General features: G+C 37.2%; 1 protein-coding gene across 1 annotated transcript in view; it reads right to left on the bottom strand.

Annotated features, from left to right (window-relative positions):
* The window catches only part of fancl (FA complementation group L), a 42,365-nt gene that overhangs the window by 5,575 nt on the left and 14,326 nt on the right, over positions 1-22,464 (bottom strand). Inside the window, exons 5-10 of the mRNA XM_041250965.1 lie at positions 21,754-21,810; positions 20,912-21,009; positions 17,217-17,313; positions 14,936-15,004; positions 4,603-4,753; positions 3,144-3,227 (exon numbers count right to left, since the gene is read on the bottom strand). Coding sequence (XP_041106899.1) covers positions 3,144-3,227; positions 4,603-4,753; positions 14,936-15,004; positions 17,217-17,313; positions 20,912-21,009; positions 21,754-21,810 — 556 coding nt within the window. The remainder of the gene's footprint in view (positions 1-3,143; positions 3,228-4,602; positions 4,754-14,935; positions 15,005-17,216; positions 17,314-20,911; positions 21,010-21,753; positions 21,811-22,464) is intronic.

Raw genomic sequence — 22,464 nt, 5'->3', positions numbered from 1 at the left:
ACTCAGAAATGACATAGGATGGGAGGAGTGGCAGTAATGTATTATTATTGATAATACAATTACAGAAAAGCAGGCAAAGAAATGTTCACTATTCGCGCATCTCTACAGCTGATCTTATCAAGAAAACACGTTATTGGTATTTTTAAATTCTTGGTGACTAAAACATAAAGTAATGATGCAAATTAAAAAATCCTAATAAAACGCTTACCTAGTATCAGTGTGATGGATGTCCCTGCTTGTTACCACACATCACTGATGATGACAGGGAGATTTAATAGAGCTTTAGGTCGCAAGACATTGCTGGCGTTTTTAATCTGACGGCATTTCGTCTTGATCGCCCTTTTCTAGTAATGTACTAGTATTGACCAACAATTCATATTTTTCAATGGATTGAAAAGCTAAAACTCTTACTCTCATACCAGAAGTAACAGCTTGTAAAATCAGACCACATGGCAATACTTCGGTTTCTGATTGGCCATACATTCTATATTTTGAAATGAACCAATAGTACTTAAGTTACAATAAACTTTAATCGGGTCATAGAAAAAAATATCGATTTGCAGGCATGAACGCACACAGGAAATAAGACTAGGCTTTTAGTTTTTTAAATATGTCTTTTTTTTTTTTTTTATCCCAAAAAAAGACTCCAGAACCGCCGAACTGTTTATATGACATTTAAAACAGGGCTTATTTCAAACGTACCTATTTAATATGTAAATTAGCCGTGTACGCACTCAACGCTCTGTCACAGCAGATCTGTCTGGTGTTAGCGATTAAACGTTGATTACAAGACAAATGTTTGCAATAGATTGGCAAGTGGGACTAAATAAAATGCGTTGTCCGCCATTTCAGAATTTTTCCCAGTCTGAAAACCACTGCATTAGAAGAAACCATGTTACCAACAGGTACAGTTTAATAGCAGTAGTATTTAAATGCCATTATCCTGACTGGTAAATTCTTACCTTCCAGCTGCCCCTTTATTTTGACAATTTCCATATAAAAAACTGCATTTTTGTTCTTTGACGTTTTTCATTCTTAGCCCCAAAGTAAATATTTTGGACAGTTTTCTAAACAATTTTGCTTTATTTTTACAACAAACATTGATGTTGTTGATAAACACGGACATCTGCTTCAGGTACTAATATATATATATATATATATATATATATTATATATATATATATATATATATATATATATATATATAAACAAGGTTAAATGATGGCCTGTGTTACACAGAACACTAAAAATCAAATGTCAAATATACAATTTCAGTGGTTTTGTGGACTTGCTATATTGTAACATATTTTAATACTGCACATAATGATATAGTTTTAAAAATGCTACTTGCCCAAACCGTGACTGCACATGAAGCGTAAACAAATTTCCTTTATTCCAATTCCGGTGGCGTTTTCATATATAGAGTCATTCATGTCATTATAGGCCTACTTGCGGAATTGCCAAGAGACAGTTGGTGCTTAACACATACTGATCGGTGACGCTGAATGCGTACAGGCGTGGAGGAATGCTCCTTCGAGTGACGTCCTACCCGGTTCTCTAGCGTACGCTTGGAGAATGGAGCACACAAATCACAAAAAGAGATGTCAGATCAAGGCGCTATGCGCATGCTTGTGGGCACAGACAGACAGAGTGCATTTTTCATGTCCGGCACTTGCAGGCAGTTTAGCTTTGCAAGAGACACATGGATCGAACCCAGACATTTTAATAGTGTGGTGTTCACAACAGTGTATAAACCACACAGTGGAGTATTAACACTTTATGAGCTCAGAACCGACACTAGGTACTGTCACAGAGTGCACTAAGTATCATCCCTTGGTACCTACACGGATTGGGGATCAACACTCGGTACCGATCCAGTTCAACAACTAACAATCGGTATGGACACAGGGCACTCTGCGCCAACACAGGTTCTAAGTACTGACACTCTGTACTGACAATTCACTCAGAACCAACCCTTGGTTCCGAAGCAGTAACCTTGAACTCGAGAGAAAGAGGGTGATACACGCAGTTACTGCTAGAAATAGCCTGTTTGCGAACAAACCTTTGTAATAGTGGAGCTTGGACAGCTACACTAAAACAGCAACAAGATGCTGAAGTTGGCACGCCCACAGTAGCTGCTCGGGTTTCAATACTTACCTTCCTGTAAGAAAGAAACTCAGTATATTATGCACACGCACACACATACACACACACACACACACACACACACACACACACACAACACAACACAAAGCGAACAGACACTGTAAATAGTACTATAAATTAATAATTCAACAATTAACAATAAGATCCTGGGAGGGATGGCAGTGGAGCCGCAGGCTTCCCACGGCACACAAGGCCGCGTTGGGACTTAACCAGAGCCAGCTGAAAACACACAATATACAGAAAATACACAAAATATATACAGAAAACACACTAAAAATAATAAATATAATTATTATAGCAATTCTGTAATAATCCCACACTGTAAGCAATTGCTAAAAAGGAGCACGAAAATACACAGGAGGATTTACTTATCAACTCTCTGATGTTAATCAGGTTAGACTGAAAAGAAAAACGACGATACTCTCAGGGCGAGTAGTGAGTTTATGCTCGCGGGGGAGGAGCAGCACTACGTCACCCTCCTCTGACCAGTGTCTTTGGTGTAAAGTTTAAAGAGCAAACACCCATTTTGTAATGGTTAATATTCCCTACTTGATAGGGAATTTAGAGTTTCAAGACTGCATGGAAACCCCACCAATGATACGTTAAAGACTGTTCCATAGTTTAAACTTTTTGTACTTTCGTTCCATCATCATTAAAAATGCAATACATATTGGAGAACCCTGTTGGTCACTTGAAGTGAGCCGTGTGTGTGTGTTTCGAATCCTACCCATGCCATTCTGCTTATTTTGAGTGAGGACACATAGGGAATATCTCTCCCGCAGGTTAAGGAGGAAAAGAGTGTGGGATCGCTTGCGTCATTGTACTTCAGCAAACCCTGACTTGTCAGACACCAAATCCAGACAGACCAATACAGTCCTCCTCTTCGGTAATTGGGTTGCAACAGTAAAGAGACTTTCAAAGTGGGTAGAAAAACAAGGTTAAAATGTATTTTAAAATCATGCATTCATTCAACATACCATGGTCAGCTCCTAGCAAACAGCATTCAGGCAGCATTTTAGGGTGTCTGGCATCTACCTCTAGATTAATTGAGACATTATTTCCTAAAGGAAATAAAAAAATATAACCACATACATTACATTATTGTACAAAACATTTACCACAATATACCAAGGACCTTAACCAACCAAAACTGCAAAAAAATATTTGGTAGTTTTATAAATGACAAAATCTACTGGAGAGGCATTGCTGACTTGTAATTTCAGTCTCTAAAAATGTGTGGCAAATGTAATTAGTAATTGCCATTACTGAATCTGAGCCACAACATATTAATTCCAAGGCAAGTAAAATGTAGGGTTTTTTTTTGTTTTTGTTTCGTTTTTCAATAGCAGCGTTGTTTTACATACATTAAACAACATCTTTCAAGAGACCCTCCTATGTTATGTCATGTCGCCCACCCACTCTCAAAACTAAGCTCAAATCTCAGCTCTGTTTGTCATAAAAACTGTCAGATATTGAGGGTTAACACACGTGAGCACAACTGTGTTGATCCCAACTCTGGCGCGGCTATGATACTTTTGCCAAAGCTTGCATGCTATGTGGCTGGAGATTTTCACTGCCAGACATGTTTATCCATTTTTTTTTATTTCTGGACTGATACATTGTCTTAAAAATCAAACACACTTTTAATGACCTTTGGCTTAAATTTTATAGACTTGAGCTTACCATCCTTATCTGCAATAAAGAAAGGAGGAAGGTGGAAGGAGAACATCAGTTTGACCATTTATATTATACAGACAGCACAATCTTATACAAATGATGGAACGATGATGGATCATTCAAATGTTGGTTTAGAATTGGCAGTGTATTACAAGACCATAGGCCCTTATGTTTACAGGCCATTTAGAGTGCATAAGTTATACTCCATTTTGATAGAACTACCAGACAAATGATTAGATTTTCCGATAAGTGTCAAAAAATATTGTGATGTCTACAAAGGGCAAAACAAACTCTATAATGTTTTTATTTTATTATTATTATTATTATTATTATTATTATTATTATTATTATTATTATTATTATTATTATTTCTAGTTATAAGAAATATAAAAAAGATCACAAAACACATACATATTCATTAATTTAAATTAACAGTCACATACTGTTTATTTTTCTATGAAGAAATGACAGATATTCAAATATTCTGGGTGACAGCGAGTTTTAGCTTTCTTAATCTAATTGCTGTAGCTTTATGGCAAGACAACGGAAAGTCTACAAGACGATAACTGGAAATCTGGTTCTGTAGGTTTTCTCAATTCATGCTTGTGTCAGCATTGCATGTTTTCTTTCCTTTCTCTAATTCAACATATTCTGCAGTGATAGAGCCTCTTTTTTCCTATTATTGCTACAAGCATTAATATAATAAAATAAACAAAAAAAAGTATTTAAAACAGTAGATTATTTCTGCGTTTCCATTACCTATTGCAATCCTTCGCATTGTAGCACTTCTTGTAGGTTTTTCTGGCTCAAGCACCCAGGTCATCTTGTCAATTTCATCCATTACATCCCAAAACTCCTTTAGCGACTCCAAGGCTGCCAGAAACTGGTTGTGAATATTTGTCAGGGAACTCTACGAAAGAATGAAAAGTTGAGCTTGTTGAATGGCATCCTTCCAACAGTAACACTGAATTATACAAATACTAACTATGGGGATGATAAACTTCAGCGGGTTACTTTTATCACAAATAACATTAGAACACAGTACTGTGCTAATTATAAGTTCTTGCTGATGTCTGATGACACAATGGGCCATAGTCAGTATGCTTTAATTCACAAGTTATTAGAAGACTTTTTTCGGTAGTCTGTTTTGATTAATGAAATGAAGTTTGGCATGTTAAATGTAGAACATTATTAAATACGACAAAGTTTCATGAATATTAAACCTTTATTAGGCAAAACTGACTTTGAAAACACTCTTTAAAATGACTCAAGTTAAAGCTTTGTGAATAGGGCACATTCTCTTCTATACTGTATAGACCCTGTTAATACAAACTGAATAAAAATAAAATAAAAATAATTAAAATAAACCATCAGCAAACTTCTACTGAAATAGGAGCACTATGCTTCTGTGCACCACTCAGCTGCTGTACAAGGAATAAAGGACTATTTGAATAATAATTAAAAAAAAACAAAGTTCGCCCACTCTACTATGACACTACAAATAAATACCTGAATCTGAATTTTGCAGGGGCAGTGCAAGCCTCCCGCCAGTAGAATGTGGTTATATATGTGTTTTTGGGACAACCGGGAATTTCCTGAACTATGTTATGTCTTGCAGCAAGCTGATGTTAACCAACTTTTTCGTGTTTTCTTTCTTCTAAAACAAATCTTCCTCAACGAGTAAAGTTTAAGAGATTTTACTTCTACTATACAGTGATGGTGGACGCTCAAGCCTGGTGCTGCCGGTAGCCCGCAGCCATAATAAAGCCACTGGCAACGAATTCCCAGCTATGCTACTTTAATACATAGGGGTACAAACGTGGCTATTTTTGTCCTTGGTAGGTACCCAAGATTGATAGGTCTAACCAAACTATAAAAGCAGTATCATTTTAAACGTTGAATAAATGGTGTCACATCCAAAAAAAAAAAAAAAAACTGAATGAAGAGGGATCTACATCCCTGTACTTATTTTTTCCTATTTGGTCAAAGAACCTCTCAGATAATAATGGGTTGCTTGGTACAGACTTTAGAGTAGACAATTGCACAAGGTTGTGTCACAGAAGGGGATTTTCACGCATAAGGTGCGGCTTCCGGACGTTTCCAAAGTGGTTGTCTCAAAATCTTGCCACTTGGAACAGCATATTCAATTCAACAGTTTAGATTACGTTTGTAGTTTTTACTAGTAGTGCACAACAATATGAATATTTTATATCAGCCTGCTACGTTTTTGGTCAATTGTACGTCTTTTTAGCATGAGACGATTTACCCACTCTTTAAAGCCGTATAATGTTTTAGACACACACTTCCTATAACGAGTGCAATGTGCGTGCTATACCATATAAATAAGGACTGGAGAGAGAGTAACGACTTTTTAAGCTGCATGGAAACCCGGCCAATTCTTGCTACCTTGGAATGTTTTGCTGTTTAGACAGCTCTGTAAGTTTACTTAGGAAATGTCCCCGAGTTCAGTATTTTTCATGATTCTAATTATCTCTGCAAGAAAACATAAAGGGACATCACAATGTCCAGTAGGAGTCACTACTAATGGTCAGGGGACAGGAGATTCTCTCCCAAATTGCGTGATTTAGTATGCTCATCCACAGATGAGTTCTGTTTAATCTTTTCAAACAACAAATATTTAACTACTTTAATGACTTAAATATGCCTTCTTAAACAAGCTCATAAATCACAACCAAATCAAATCACGATTGCCAGCTGATAGAATTTGGCCCAGCTTTACTGTCTTCTGTCAGAGTGACAGACTGCAGGTCATGTTCTCTATATGGACTATCCAGCTGGAGCCTCAGGTTTTTGCCTTAATCTAAACTATTCTGAAAGGTTTAGTCTGGAGCAGAGATCCCTGAATGCAGTAAGTTTATTTATAGTTATATTACACTGAAACAGCCCCATCTGTACAAGAAGCTAAAAGCAAATAGTGGAGCCCTCCAGCCAACTGCTTTGCTAGTAGAGGCCTGGGGGTGTAATCCACATAACCTGCTGCAAATAAAGGATTAAGGGAAGCAGGAGAAGAAAAATTACATGAAAATTAACTATAGTTTGCATTTGCGATTTATTTTTCCCACTTTCCTACTAACTAAAGAATTATAATTATTATTGTTGGAAGAAGATGAAGAAGATCTAAGCAGGAAAGATACACTGAGATGCAACATTGACTTTACATGGATGTCATGCCCCTGACTGCAGGGGAAGGGGGAACTGGAGCTAGTTTTTTGGAAGAGAAGCAAGTCAGAATTTATTGAGGACACTGGGGCTATTAGCGCCGCTATAAAACTAGCTAGGACTGGACATTGCTCAGATTAGCGATTTGTTTGGAGTAATCGTCGTACCAACAAGTTCAGACATACACTGCCCAAGGTTTCAGTAGCTTCGTAACATCCAAAGCTTTGGTTGACAAAAGGTCACCTGTAGATCTTTAGTTCTCCTGATCTGTAAAAACAATGTACTCAGCGAGCTTCTCTTCTGCCAGCTGCATAGGCTCGCTAGAAAAGGTTTTCTGGTGTGACAGGTGTAGGTCTATTACTATGCAAGACAAACCATGAATTCAAATTCAGCCTGAATTTAAGTTATTCCTCCCAAATTACAACTTTAATTTCTGTCCTATGAAAAGATTAGAATTACAAAACTATGATTGGGAGTGCAGCTGTGCAAAGTATGCTGTCATCTGGCTGCTATCAGGGAATTATTGTCCGAGAAAGTATCAACAAAACTGACTTCATCTGACCTGGTGCAAACAGTTGTCTGGTCAAAATGTTGCTGAGAGATAATCCAAAAATTAAGCTTTGCAAGCAAAGGGGTGTAAAAACTGTAGAAAACAGGCATGGAGGTGCTTTCAAGTACAGCAAGTCAAGCAGTTTTATGTACAAAGCCATAGTGTTCTCTTGGAAACCATACATAACAGGATGCACAATACCATCAGAGACATGTCCAAATACAATACACAAAGACTTATAAAAACGATACAAGCAGAGATTTTGAATACAAAGAATGCAACTTAAGTTTTCCATACTCTGTCACAATGATACAATACAGATACTATTTTTTTTTTTTACTTAGTAAGAAAAGTTAGAAAAGTAAGAAAGAAAATACAAATGTGAAAGTAAAAATTATAGGAAACTAAGAAAGCGGTCGATTTGATAAACCCTACACAGTGGCTAATGTTTAGTAAATGTTTGTATTTAACATGTTTTCTTGAATTGCCTTTTATTAGGTGTAGGGTGGCAATACTTTTGTCTGCGACAAAGTGTCTAACCCTGTAAATGCCAAACACTAATCCTGCTCTGTGCTCAATCAAAATGTTAAATGTTAAAAATGCCTCATGACCCTTTCTTTGTTCAGCTGCATCCAGGTGAGGGAAGCGTGGTCTGTGGCCAATCTGAACTGTCGCCCAAGAAGGTACTCTGCCTCTGCCCTTGTTAATTCTGCGAGCTGAGCCACTTTTATGGCAAAGTCTGAGTTAAACCGCCTGTAATACCCAGTTATCCCCAAGAATGCCCACACTTTTTTTGCTGACTTGTGGTTTCACCACTCCTCGCCGTATTGCGTAGCGCAGATATTTGGCTTCAGAAAGCCGTATGGCACATTGTCCGGTTTGCTGTTAACCCAGCCTCCCTGATGGAGTTTCATACAGCCTGCACCTTCCCTAGATGTGTCCCAATCCTCACTGTGAATTACCATGTCATCTAGATAGGGGTGCAGTGTACTTTCGGTGGGGTCTTAGTATTCTATCCCTCAGGTGTTAAAACGTAACCCGAAAGACAACATCACCTATTGGGGAAAAGTCATCTGGTGTGGAAAAGGGAGTCTTTTCTTTGCCTCTTTGGATGAGGGGTACCTGCCAGAATCTTTGTGAGGTCTAGCGTGGTGAAGGAACAGGCTTTTTCCCAGCCTGACTGATCAACAAGGACATTGGATACACATCAAATCATGCTGTTTAACTTCCTAAAGTCGTTCCAAAACCTGATGGTGCCATCAGGTTTTGGCACTAATACAATAGGACTAGACTTGTCATTACAGCATTTTCAAATTTGCTTAGCTTATCGCTTCCCTAGGAATTTGGGATTGCAATAAGGTTTTAGTTTTACTTTCTCCAAGATGTGTTATGATGTCATGTGCCAGTAGATTTATCTCGGGTTTGACTTGGGGGGTTTGGTATCAAGAGGAGGTAGCATTTCTTCCACCACCAATACCTCTATCTTTACATGCTTTCAAAAGACTGACAGTAGATTTGTTCACACTTTCGTTTCCCAGGCTGTCTAATTATATAGTTTACCTCGCACACTCAATCCAAAACTTTATAAGGGCCTAGCAAAGTGGCCACAAGTTTGCTTTCAACTGGGAACAAGTACTAACACTCGGCTCCCCCAGTTGGAATTTTGAAATTAAAACAAACATTCAGAATTATTGCAGATGGAGCTACTGATGGCAATAAAAAGAAAATATCCATAACAACATTTGCTATAGATTTGGCCAGACAGGGTGTGATCACATTATCCCCTATCAGGACAGTGCGTATGAATCGTGAATGCAGCAGTTTTTAAATCGATATATGATTATCCCAATAGTGTGCCAATCCGTAAAACAATAACAACGAGGCTGGAAAAACTTAAAGAAAATCGTGCTGCTGCTGCTGTTCATACAAAACTTTCAAAAGGGAGAAAAGGTTGCAATTACCACAGACTCGTGGACCCCATTCCCCAATCTTTCCACAGATGGAAGGCTTATTTCACTTGAAATTGTTCTGTAAGCTTTTGGACCGAACGGCTGTTTATGTTCAGTACAATTTTTATTTGTATGTTGGAGCTACTGCACAAAAGTAAAGGACCGTCAAGACACACTTCAAACAGGTAGGCCAGGCATCTCTTTTTACAATGTAAAGTTGTGTAGATACGTGAATTTTAATTTAGTAATACCTGACCATATACAATTAACTGCACAAGAAGGCAAATGTTACATTAATTACTTATTATATTACTTGATTGTGCGTTAGTCTGGTATTTAAAATAGGACTTGTGGCAATGTTTGGGGGGTTTACATACACTAGTAGAGTATGTGGAGGAGAGAGGTGTTTGATTCAAGGACTTGGAAATTGTAATACTCAAACAGTTGAGCAATAGATCTCAAAAATACCACCCTACTAACAAAAACAGCAAAATTTTAAATCTGAGGCAGACTTTTTAATATCAGTCACAGTGCTCTTTACAATTCCAAAATATTGTGCTATGTTATCCCTGGTAATTACCTTTTTCCAGAAGTGAAAGTATATCCAACTTTTTTCAATTGTAAGCACCACTCGCTTTCGTTTTCCTGTAGCCATTTTGCATTAGCGCTGTACAGTGGGTGATGATCTTTTTTTTTTTTTTTAAAACGTTGCCGTTTGGGCAAAGTTATAGTTATTATATATATATATATATATATATATATATATATATATATATATATATATATATATATATATATATATATATATATATATATATATATGGAATAGGTTTTTGTCTTTTTGTTGTTAAATTAACTTTTAAGAAACATACTATTCTAAAAACATTATACTATGCGAAAATGTGTTCATAGTATATATACTCTTCAAAAAAAGAAACACATAGGTGTTTTGAATGTACTTTTTATAGCATTAGTATGGCAGTTTGCATAGTAAAACAGACAGTTCCAAGAACCTTAACCTGTACAGAAACCATTAAGACATTCAATAATATCACTTTCAAAGGTCAAACAAAAATTCAAGGTCAACAAAAACCAGTCGCAGGTATGCCCACCACTGGCAGCGATGACGACCTGACATCTCCTGCCCATGGATCAAATCAGAGCCTGGATAACATGCCAGGGAATGGTAACCCACTCTTGTTTAAGTGCCTGGAAAAGTCCTTGTAATGTCTGTGGCTCGGGGTGAAGTTGTTGCACACGTTGATCAAGCTCATGCCACAAATGCTCAATGGGGTTCAAATCTGGAGATCAAGACGGCTAGGGAAGCACATGGAAAGCTGTGGTGGCCCGGGCTGTGTGCGGTCGTTCATTGTCAAAAATGACATTACGATGGTTCATGAATGGGATCACGACAAATAGCGCAGAGCTGACAGTCTGCCACTCACACCATGACACTCCCACCACCAAATCTGTCAACCTGTCACAGAGTTGGCCGCAAAACGTTCATGACATCGCCTGTATACCTGGGCTCCTCCATCTGCACGTCGAAGCAGAAATCTGGATTTATCACTGAACACCACGTTTCTCCATCTTTGTATGGGCCATACTCTGATTATGACACCACTGAAGTCGTAGTCAATGATGTTGCAGTGTAAGAATCACTCCTCTAACTGGCCTTCTTGCTCGGATACATGCCTCCCCTAGGCAGTTTCTGACAGTCTGGTCGGAAATTTTATGCATTCCTGGTACTGCAGATGTTGTAGAGGTTGCAGTGGTGAACCTGTCACAAATGGGCGTATGGGGTATAAATCTCTCCTGGGCTGCCGTCTACCGGATCTTGGAAGGTCAAGTGTTGCTGGTATCGGTGCCAAAGTAACCCTACAGTGCTCTAGGAAACATTCAGGTGCCGTGTCGAGCATTATTCCATTGAGCTTTGGTATGTCTAGGCATAACTTTGAAATTGTTTGCAGTGAACACCAATAAGACATGCAAGCTGAGAACCCTCCACTTTTATAGCCACACGGCATGTTGCACGTACAGTGAATGTACATGAATATTGCAAGTCTTAAGCAAACAATGTTAATTTTGGGAATATTTTGTCATTTTGGCGTACGTCATACATTTTCGATCCTGACAATGTGCCACCCTGTCAGCAAAACTGATTAAATGATGTTTTTGTTGCAATTTTTAAGAGATTGAAGAAAAAAATCTGCTATGCGTTTTTTTTTAAGTGTATAGTTCTCCACTAGCAACTTTAATTACAAACCATAATATAAACATTTCAATATATACTTTGGTGTGTACGTGTTTTTTATTTATTTATTTTTTGCTTTGTAGTTAAGTATTTGCAATGTTAAAATGTAATTTGCTTATTCAGGGTTTATTTGCTTAGAAAATACTAACCAGGGCTGTCAGTATCAAAATGTAATATAAAGAGTGTGTGTGTGTGTGTGTGTGGATATGGTTTAAACGTTCATACAAATGTAACAAAAGCACATCCCTATGCATTGGATATTCCTAGCTCTGTTAGAATGACTAAATTTTAAAAAATTAGCACCACCATTTTAGTACTTTTCAATTTCAACAATATAAAATATGTGCTATAGTGTTGCCAGGCATATAGGAATATACCTATATGCCCATACATTTTTGGAGAGGTTAGCTGCATATGCTAACAGAAGTTAATGTGAAACAAATAGAGGCTATCTTGGTTGCTTGTCTTCTGAACTGTACCCTTATTTAACAAAACAGGATTTGACATCATATTTGCATGTCTGACAATCTGTGATCTATTAGTAAGGTAATTTTAAAACCATACAGCTGCTTACAATCCAATACGCAATATTTTTTTAATTGAGTAATGCATGATCAACCGTATCAAAGGCCTTGGAAAGATCAATGAACAGAGATAAACATGCTGATATTTATCTAGAGTCACTTTAATATCATCCATAACTTTAAATGCTGCAATCACAGTACTGTGACCGGACCTAAACCCAGACTGCATGTTCTTTAAAATGTTGTTTGCATCCAAGTAACATTTCACTTGATTACTGACCACAGGTTCCAACATTTTTGCCAAAACTGACAAATTGGAAATTGGTCTGTAATTGGTCATGTCAGATGGATTTCCAGCTTTTAAAGAGGAGTAACACAGGCCGACTTCCAGACATTAGGCAGTTAATTTGACTCAATTGAAAGATTATAAATATAAGTAATAGGTTCTACAATAACTACAGCAGCTATTTTTAATAAAAATAGATCTAGGCCATCAGGACCTAATGACTTCTTACAGTCAATAGCTTGTAAAGATTTTAATATATAATTTACTTGAAAAGAACAACACTGAAAGCTGGTTGAACATGGGGAGGACAGACTGTTACTATCATTGTTGCATAGAAGTTCAAAATTAGAGGCATTGCTGTTTTGATCTTCAAAAATATGACCTACTTTACAGAAATGCTCATTAAAGACATTAAACATATTAAATCTTATTAGGTATAACTGAATTTCCCGATACTGTTTGCTGAGGAAAACCAGATGAATTTATACATGCAAAAGTTTAATTGTTTTCCAAAATGTAGTATGATTTTACAGAATCACAGACTTTGTGGCTCAAATGTACTGAAGAAAGAATAATTTACAAAAACGACGAGAGAAAGTAAAAATAAACTAATGAGTTTATTATTTTTGTTCTCTGTATTAAATCGTGGTAATTATTCTTTCTCTCCTGTTTCTTTGAGCCTGCATGTTAACTGCAAGGATATTTCATCACTTGTTGACTTTTGACACCGCTGGCGCATGCGTACCTCGATCATCGAGTGAAAGCTGGTAGTGCAGTTGTAAGTAAATGTCATAATTTTAAATTAGTGCTTGTTCATTTCGTGGAGACAATGGCATTGAGCGAAACCATCCACAAGTAATAAACGAAAGTATGAAGCTTTAAACCATCCCGGGAGAAAGAGTTTGCTTTCACTGGAAATTGGTAAACCTGTGTCTCATCTGCAACAAATCGTCTGCACACTGTGGCCTATACAAGGTGAGCAACTTGAAACGTCATTATGAAACAAATCACAACACATTTTCATCTGAATGTCCTCCTGGATCAAACTAAAGGCAGATGCTACTTTCGGTGTTCAGCAAAAAAGCTGGTTTAACGACTCAAGTTTTGTATGTGAGTTTTGTTTTATAAAATTGGAGTGTTGGCACTAGGTTAGAGAATGCATGTTTAAATGTTATATTGCAGGTCTAAAATTTATATCATATTTACATATATCTTACGTCTCACTGTTACCAGGAACAGTAATCCCTTTCAAAATGAATGCAGTGCATTTGTCATCCACAACGCTCTTAAAAGTACTTAATACATGCAGCAGTCATACAAAAAAAAGTCTTTTTCTTCCAACCAAGGATTCAGATCTTCAAGGGAAGAGCTTGTCAAAAAGAATTCTTGCAAAAATGTGTCTATGTGGGGTAATTTAGTGGGTTATGCCGTGCTAAGTTCAACTGCAATCTTTGCTCTGCTGTACTGTCTTTTTAACAAATAATAAAAAAATGAAAAAATGTGTTTGTCCCATCACTGATCATAGTCCATGAGCCACTCCTTTATTCATAACGAATTACAACTATTTATTATATCACTACACTTGCTAATTAAGAATATATTTTGTCTCACTTTGGAATGCATTCAGAAACATCACTTTTAGCCTTGGTGCTCATTTCTCAGTGCTCAAGAATGTCGGTTCTGGGCTGTAGTTCACCAACTCTCCCTGATCCTGCTGTGATACACCTGCACTGGATACTAGGCTTGCCATGACGCAAAGAGCCCTACTATCTCCATCTTGCCACGGTGCAGGTAATAATTATTCATTCAAATGAACATGTCACAGCAACAGCGGCAGGCCTCTCATCACAGCATAAGAAAAATACATCAAAACATTATCAACTCAGCAGGAAGACTGGGACCATAAGGTAACACTACGCATTTCTGTAAGGATGCCATATAGAATAAAAAGTGTTCTCATATAAAGAATTCTTGTATATGCTGCACCAGCTAACACTACAATGAAATTAGATGCCAAAAACAAAATTAATTAAACTGTCCTAACATATCTTCACAACTTTCCTGCGGCTTACAATCATTTTAATTAAGTTGCTGCCATACAAAGCAATCAGGTGTAATTTAGGGGCTTAGCAGTTTTTTCACATAAACTTGTTGGTCAGCATTTCCCTTTGATACATGGTCTTGAAGATTTTCTTTATTTTTAGGTGATCTGCATATTCTAGTACAGACAGCTTCAAAATGTTCAACCTATCCATGTACAGCCAGCTAAAGGCATGACAGTGAATGATTATTTTTTTTTAAATAAATAAAAATTGTATTTAATTATTTTAAAAACACAAACTTAAATACCTGCTGTGTCCAAGAAATGACAAGGGGTATTGGAAAATCTGCAGTGAAGTCAGGAGATTCAGCTGGATACTAAAAAAAAATGTAAAAAAAACAAGAAGTGAACCTTTTTCCTCTTAAGACTGAAAAACAACTACAGTGGCTTGCGAAAGTATTGACCCCCCCCCCCCCCCCCCCCCCCTTGGCATTTTTCCTATTTTGTTGCCTTACAACCTGGAATTAAAATGGATTTTTGGGGGGTTTGTATCATTTGATTTACACAAGATGCCTACCACTTTGAAGATGCAAAATATTTTTTATTGTGAAACAAACAAGAAATAAGACAAAAAAACAGAAAACTTGAGCGTGCATAAGTATTCACCCCCCCAAAGTCAATACTTTGTCACCTTCTGCAGCAATTACGGCTGCAAGTCTCTTGGGGTATGTATCTATAAGCTTGGCACATCTAGCCACTGGGATTTTTGCCCATTCTTCAAGGCAAAACTGCTCCAGCTCCTTCAAGTTGGATGGGTTCCGCTGGTGTACAGCAATCTTTAAGTCATACCACAGATTCTCAGTTGGATTGAGGTCTGGGCTTTGACTAGGCCATTCCAAGACATTTAAATGTTTCCCCTTAAACCACTCGAGTGTTGCTTTAGCAGTATTCTTAGGGTCATTGTCCTGCTGGAAGGTGAACCTCCGTCCCAGTCTCAAATCTCTGGAAGACTGAAACAGGTTTCCCTCAAGAATTTCCCTGTATTTAGCGCCATCCATCATTCCTTCAATTCTGACCAGTTTCCCAGTCCCTGCCAATAGAAAAGCATCCCCACAGCATGATGCTGCCACCACCATGCTTCACTGTGGGGATGGTGTTCTCTGGGTGATGAGAGGTGTTGAGTTTGCGCCAGACATAGCGTTTTCCTTAATGGCCAAAAAGCTCAATTTTAGTCTCATTTGACCAGAGTACCTTCTTCCATATGTTTGTGGAGTCTCCCACATGCCTTTTGGCGAACACCAAACGTGTTTGCTTATTTTTTTCTTTAAGCAATGGCTTTTTTCTGGCCACTTCTTCCGTAAAGCCCAGCTTTGTGGAGTGTACAGCTTAAAGTGGTCCTATGGACAGATACTCCAATCTCTGCTGTGGAGCTTTGCAGCTCCTTCAGGGTTATCTTTGGTCTCTTTGTTGCCTCTCTGATTAATGCCCTCCTTGCCTGGTCCGTGAGTTTTGGTGGGCGGCCCTCTCTTGCCAGGTTTGTTGTGGTGCCATATTCTTTCCATTTTTTAATAATGGCTTTAATGGTGCTCCGTGGGATGTTCAAAGTTTCGGATATTTTTTTATAACCCAACCCTGATCTGTACTTCTCCACAACTTTGTCCCTGACCTGTTTGGAGAGCTCCTTAGTCTTCATGGTGCCGCTTGCTTGGTGGTGCCCCTTGCTTAGTGGTGTTGCAGACTCTGGGGCCTTTCAGAACATGTGTATATGTACTGAGATCATGTGACAGATCATGTGACACTTAGATTGCACACAGGTGGACTTTATTTAACTAATTATGTAACTTCTGAAGGTAATTGGTTGCACCAGATCTTATTTAGAGGCTTAAGAGCAAAGGGGGTGAATACATATGCACGCACCACTTTTCCGTTATTTATTTTTTAGAATTTTTTGAAACAAGTTATTTTTTTCATTTCACTTCACCAATTTGGACTATTTTGTGTATGTCCATTACATGAAATCCAAATAAAAATCCATTTTAATTCCAGGTTGTAAGGCAACAAAATAGGAAAAATGCCAAGGGGGGGTCAATACTTTCGCAAGCCACTGTATAATAAAAGAAAATTGAATAATATAACATTCACTGAAAGAGGTTGGTTTGGACTTCTTTTCAGTTTCAATTCCTAAACTTCATGGCAAAGACGTTTAAATTGACCTACTGAAATGGACAGGACGATGCCATTTTTTTAAACTACAAATGGGTAGATGGTCACAAGAGAATTTCACACCTTGCTAAATTTAACCCACATATAAGCCTTGACTGGGTGTCTAAAACCTTACTTGTCCACTGTGAGAAGTGCTTAAATCTGGACTTGTGCTTATAGCTCCTGATTTAAGTGAGCCGTGGTTCACTCTAACCATCACAAACACTAAACAATTGCTACTACATATAACTAAGATGTGCTTCTTGCTATTTTTATATTGGTGTTGTTGCTTGGCAGTCAGAAACAAACAATATTATTTACATGTCTATATGACCTAAGATTTGAATGGCAAATATTACACATGAACACAACCTTAAGCAACCTCACCTTTGACTTTAATTTAACTGTAATCAGATGTTCTCTGCCAGAAGTGTCGTTAGCCTTCAGTTTGATGGTGCTGAATTCTGTGTCGATGTACGCAAGCCTAGGGAGAAAATATATGAATGGCTTGTTAAAATTAAGGGGTGGTGGTGATTCAAAGTGTTTGCTTTCCTACGGTTAATCTGAAAGTAATATCAAGTGGACATGCATTTCTTCCGTCAGATTTACTGCTGCTAATACACTAGTCTACTGCTTACTGTGACCATATATTTACTATGTGTGTCAGGGCTCACACTGTGGTCAGTGGGCACTATGTTGTAGTTTTCCATCACATGAACCTTTGGAACACACAGGAGGTTTCTGTCAGCCTATACTTATGTACACATAAAACTTTGTCAGGCCTTTGATCCAGCTCTGCAGTTTTATACTATACAAGACAAACTCACTTATGCTCCATATGCCGTGTTTAATAGGGAGCTGTTTTTATGTTATTGCCTTTAAATAAAACAATTAAAGTTATAATGAAATGTCTATTTGTCTAATAAAACAAACTGAAAAAAAAAAAACACACACATTCAATCCATTATTAAGAAATATAATTTGTGAATGAAGTACATCAATTATTAATCTTCTGTACTGTCAATCCTAGGAGTAATTTATATGAATGATAGATATTATAATAGTTGCTATATATAAACTATTTGACTGCTAGCGTATTTTAAAGCCTTGGCCTCACCTTTAAGCTGAATGAAATGGTAATGGTTTTAATTACCATATATATATATATATATATATATATATATATATATATATATATATATATATATATATATATATATATATATATAACACACAGTATCCACCACTTACACTGTACATGGTTATTTCAGGCAGTCATTTATATCAGACTCATAACTTTTGCCGTTTGCCATTTCAATAACAAAGGCATCGTTTATACTGTGTTAAGCACTCTGTATATTTCAGGCAAACTCACATAGATTTAAAAGACAAACGCACTGCTTATTATTCCACCAATCATCTCTTTTTACCTTGTTACCTTGCCATTCACATAGATTAGAATACAAAAGGCAGCATTTTACTGTAGTAAGATTAAGTAATAAGATTAATTCTCAAACTGAACTTAGTAGGGATTCAAGGAAACACATGTACATGGATTAGGGAGTGGTTAACATGTAGAAAACAGAAAGTACTGATTAGAGGAGAAATCTCAGAATGGAGTGTGGTAACTAGTGGAGTACCACAGGGATCAAATTTGCAGACGACACAAAAATAGGAGTGGCGGCAAACACTGCTGCAGCAGCAAAGGTCATTCAAAATAATCTAGACAAGATTCAGAACTGGGCAGACACATGGCAAATGACATTTCATAGAGAAAAGTGTAAGGTACTGCACGCAGGAAATAAAAATGTGCATTATAAATATTATATGGGAGAAACTGAAATTGGAGAAGGAATCTATGAAAAAGACCTAGGAGTTTTTGTTGACTCAGAAATGTCTTCATCTAGACAATGTGAGGAAGCTATAAAAAAGGTCAATAACATGCTCGGATACATTGTGAAAAGTGTTGAATTTAAATCAAGGGAAGTAATGTTAAAACTGTACAATGCATTAGTAAGACCTCATCTTGAATACTGTGTTCAGTTCTGGTCACCGCGCTGTAACAAAATATATTGCTGCTCTAAAAAGAGTGCAAAGAAGAGCGACCAGAATTATTCCGGGTTTAAAAGGCATGTCATATGCAGACAGGCTAAAAGAATTGAATCTGTTCAGTCTTGAACAAAGAAGACTATGCGGCGACCTAATTCAAGCATTCAAAATACTAAAAGGTATTGACAATGTCGACCCAAGGGACTTTTTCGACCTGAAAAAAGAAACAAGGACCAGGGGTCAAAAATGGAGATTAGACAGAGGGGCATTCAGAACAGAAAATAGGAGGAACTTTTTTACATAGAGAATCGTGAGGGTCTGGAATCAACTCCCCAGTAATGTTGTTGAAGCTGACACTCTGGGATCCTTCAAGACGCTGCTTGATGAGATTCTGGGATCAATAAGCTACTAACAACCAAACGAGCAAGATGGTCCGAATGGCCTCCTCTCGCTTGTAAACTTTCTTATGTTCTTAAAAGGGAGGAGCAGACGAGCCCGAGCGTCCAGAAAGGTGTGGCCCAAACATCCAAAGTGCAAGAGGGAGGAGCCCAGTGTGTCCACAGCCCAAGAGGGGGGTGCCGGTGTATATATACCTACATCTACTGAGCAATTATTCGAAATTTGTTCTAAACTAGCCCAAAAAGGACCATCATACATAGTGCTACATGTAGTTAGTGTAGAAGTTTTACAACCGAGAGCAAAAATATGTAGACATACTGATGCTAAAGTTATAAAAGAGCTTCAAGTTTAGATGCAAAAGAAGTCAAGGACCTGAGTCAATTATGCCGCACTGTGTTGTGGTTTTGTGCTCTAGACCACTTTAAGTTGAGGACCACCAAAATGGTTCATACCTTATAAACTTCAAGTTTGAAGTGAATACATCAGTTGCTAGCTACAAATGTTAAACTCATATAGCACGTTTTATACAATAATGTGGCAATACTGGTACATTGCATGTGATACAGTACATTATCTTTTCACTTGCAGTTATAGCCCAGCATACACAAGGTAACAGGTTTTGTTTATGCGGGAGGGTTCTCACTAAACCCTCATTGTTACTTTGAAAGGCTATGTAATGTTTTCTTTATCTTCACACTTGTATTGGAGGAATTAATCAGTCATGTACTGTTTGGAAAATTGTACTTAACCTTCCAGCTTAAAAATTTCCACAATGACATACATACATACATACATACATGCTGAGTTAGTTATATTTCTAATTAATCAATCTGCACCCCTTTAAAGTTAAAAAGTATAAAAAATTGAGAGAAGGTGTAACTGTTCCCCTGCTAGGGACTCTAAATTCTTAAATAATGTCATCTAGGTAAGCCAGAGCATATACCTGAAGCAACTTAATTGTTGTTGAATTAGAAAGTGGCCACACTGAACATTTGTTGAGACTGCCCCATCAGACAAGTTTGCTGTCTTTACATTTTGTATTTCACAGTTAATTAAATACAAAATACTTAAAAGGGTGGGTAAATCGCTTTAAATGTACATGTCAAACTTCATTGTATGTACAGTAATCCGTCGCGTATCCGCCATGAACAACCTCTCCAGCAACGTGAGTTTATTATTGAACAGAGAAGATTAGTTCAGATATTGTAGATCCTGTCAAAGTTTTCGTGCTGTTCACGTGAGATGTTCTGTGTGTTGATATGTAAATAAATCCTGTTCATTTGCGGGACGTATCAGCTTCAACCTCTGTCTCGACCTCCTGCCTGTCACTCAGCAGCGAATGCACACACCCACACGGCAGATGGCTATCCTGTCACAAGCATTAATACTCTGTATCTTTCTAAACAAGGGATTTAGGGGAGCTCCCCAATAAAAGCTGAATCTCAAAACAATAACTGTGTGAATATATTGTTACAGCTGTGTACAATGGTATGTAAAACAGGATTCATTCATCCAACTGTTTACATATCCGCCCTTACTCTGGTCCCACTACAGTCAGATATGCGACGTATTACTGTATGTATGTATATCAAACTTCATTGTACATCTATCTATTTATATAATTAAACACATACTTATCCCATCCAAGACTTTCTATTTCCTTAATAAGCTGTGTATAATATTGTGGAGGTGGGGCCGCATGCATCTCATGTCTGTTCTTCAAAGCCACTTCCTATGGGAGAAATGTACAGGAATTTAAACGCCAGAAAAAATAAATATATCCCCAAGACTTTGCAAGTGGAGGGAAGTATTAATTATTATTTTTACAATATTTAAACAGGTAAGACCAAAATAATATAATACCTTATTTCCAGCAAGCTAAATTATGTTTAGAACAGATGCAACTGTTTTGTGGTGAATTTATATTTAATCGCTATTGGTAGGAAAGGGGAATGTTTTATTTTAAAATTCATATACAGCTGTAATTCATAATTGCATTACTTGACAATGTCTACTTAATTTAGATTGCTATACATTTGAAACCATACAAAGGATTTTTAATGGCATTTTATGATAATGAAGGACAAAGCAGGGATCATCCCTCTAATGCTGTGTGGAAGCTGGGACCCTGACCAAACTAATTTGTAATCATCCCCAGTTTGGGGTGCTACAGACATGAAAGTGAACAACTGTTGATAAAGCAACATAATTTGCCAGCAGGATTCCAGGTTGAAAAATCAAGTATCTTGTAACCATGGCTGTGAACTAGGGTTGTATTTCTCAAATACAGCCACAGGGTTTATTCTGTGGTGCTGGTCATAACTGCTATGCTGCTTTCATTCAGCTAATTTCTGTGCCGGTTTGGGTGGCTTGCATTATTGTTCCTCTTACTGCTTTATGTTGCTTTCTGTTAGTCAGTATAGTACAATGCAGACACTAGTAAGTGATATTAACAGACAGAGATGTTATTACTCACCAAAAGAGTTCTGAGTTCAAGCATGAAACTAGCCAGATCACAGCAATGCTGCAACCGCTATTGGAGAAAAAAGAATTTGTAAAATAGTTATCAACTTGAGTGACCCTGTGCCATATCAGGAAACAAAACTAACCATCCACTTTAAGATGCATGTCGTTTTACATCAAGATTAATGGACAGTACTAAACGCATTCAATGTCTTCTGATTTGATTTATGGTTGTCTCCATTAGCTTAAAATATTAACTAATAAATGTAAAATCTATCATAATAATGAACTACATAGCCCAAGGTAAAACATAAATCTAGCCATAATATTTTAACATTAACTTTTACAAATAAGAACATTTTGCATAGCAACCATATTCATAATTTGAATAGTTAAAACCAAAAACCTGTATTAAAATTTCAAAGCAAGAATCTGTGGGAATTATTTGGCATCACAGTGTGAAGGTAAAGCCTTGTAAATATTGTACTCTGGTAATAAAGTTATATCTTTGCGTCAATAAAATGAAACGACACACAAGTAATAACATTTTCTTTTTAGGCGTTTTATTTTTTAATTTGGGTTTCACAGGCTGACCCTGAGACTAGTTCAGTAGATGCTGTGATATACAGTTAACTCGCATTGAAATTAACTTAACTTAATTAACAAATTTTCTACATGGTCACAATAAGTGACTGCCAAAATGTGAATTAAACCAATTGCCCAA

This window comes from Polyodon spathula, chromosome 5 (genome assembly GCF_017654505.1).
Source record: "Polyodon spathula isolate WHYD16114869_AA chromosome 5, ASM1765450v1, whole genome shotgun sequence".
Taxonomy (NCBI): Eukaryota; Metazoa; Chordata; class Actinopteri; order Acipenseriformes; family Polyodontidae; genus Polyodon; species Polyodon spathula.
This window is presented reverse-complemented; position numbering and strand designations above follow the sequence as displayed.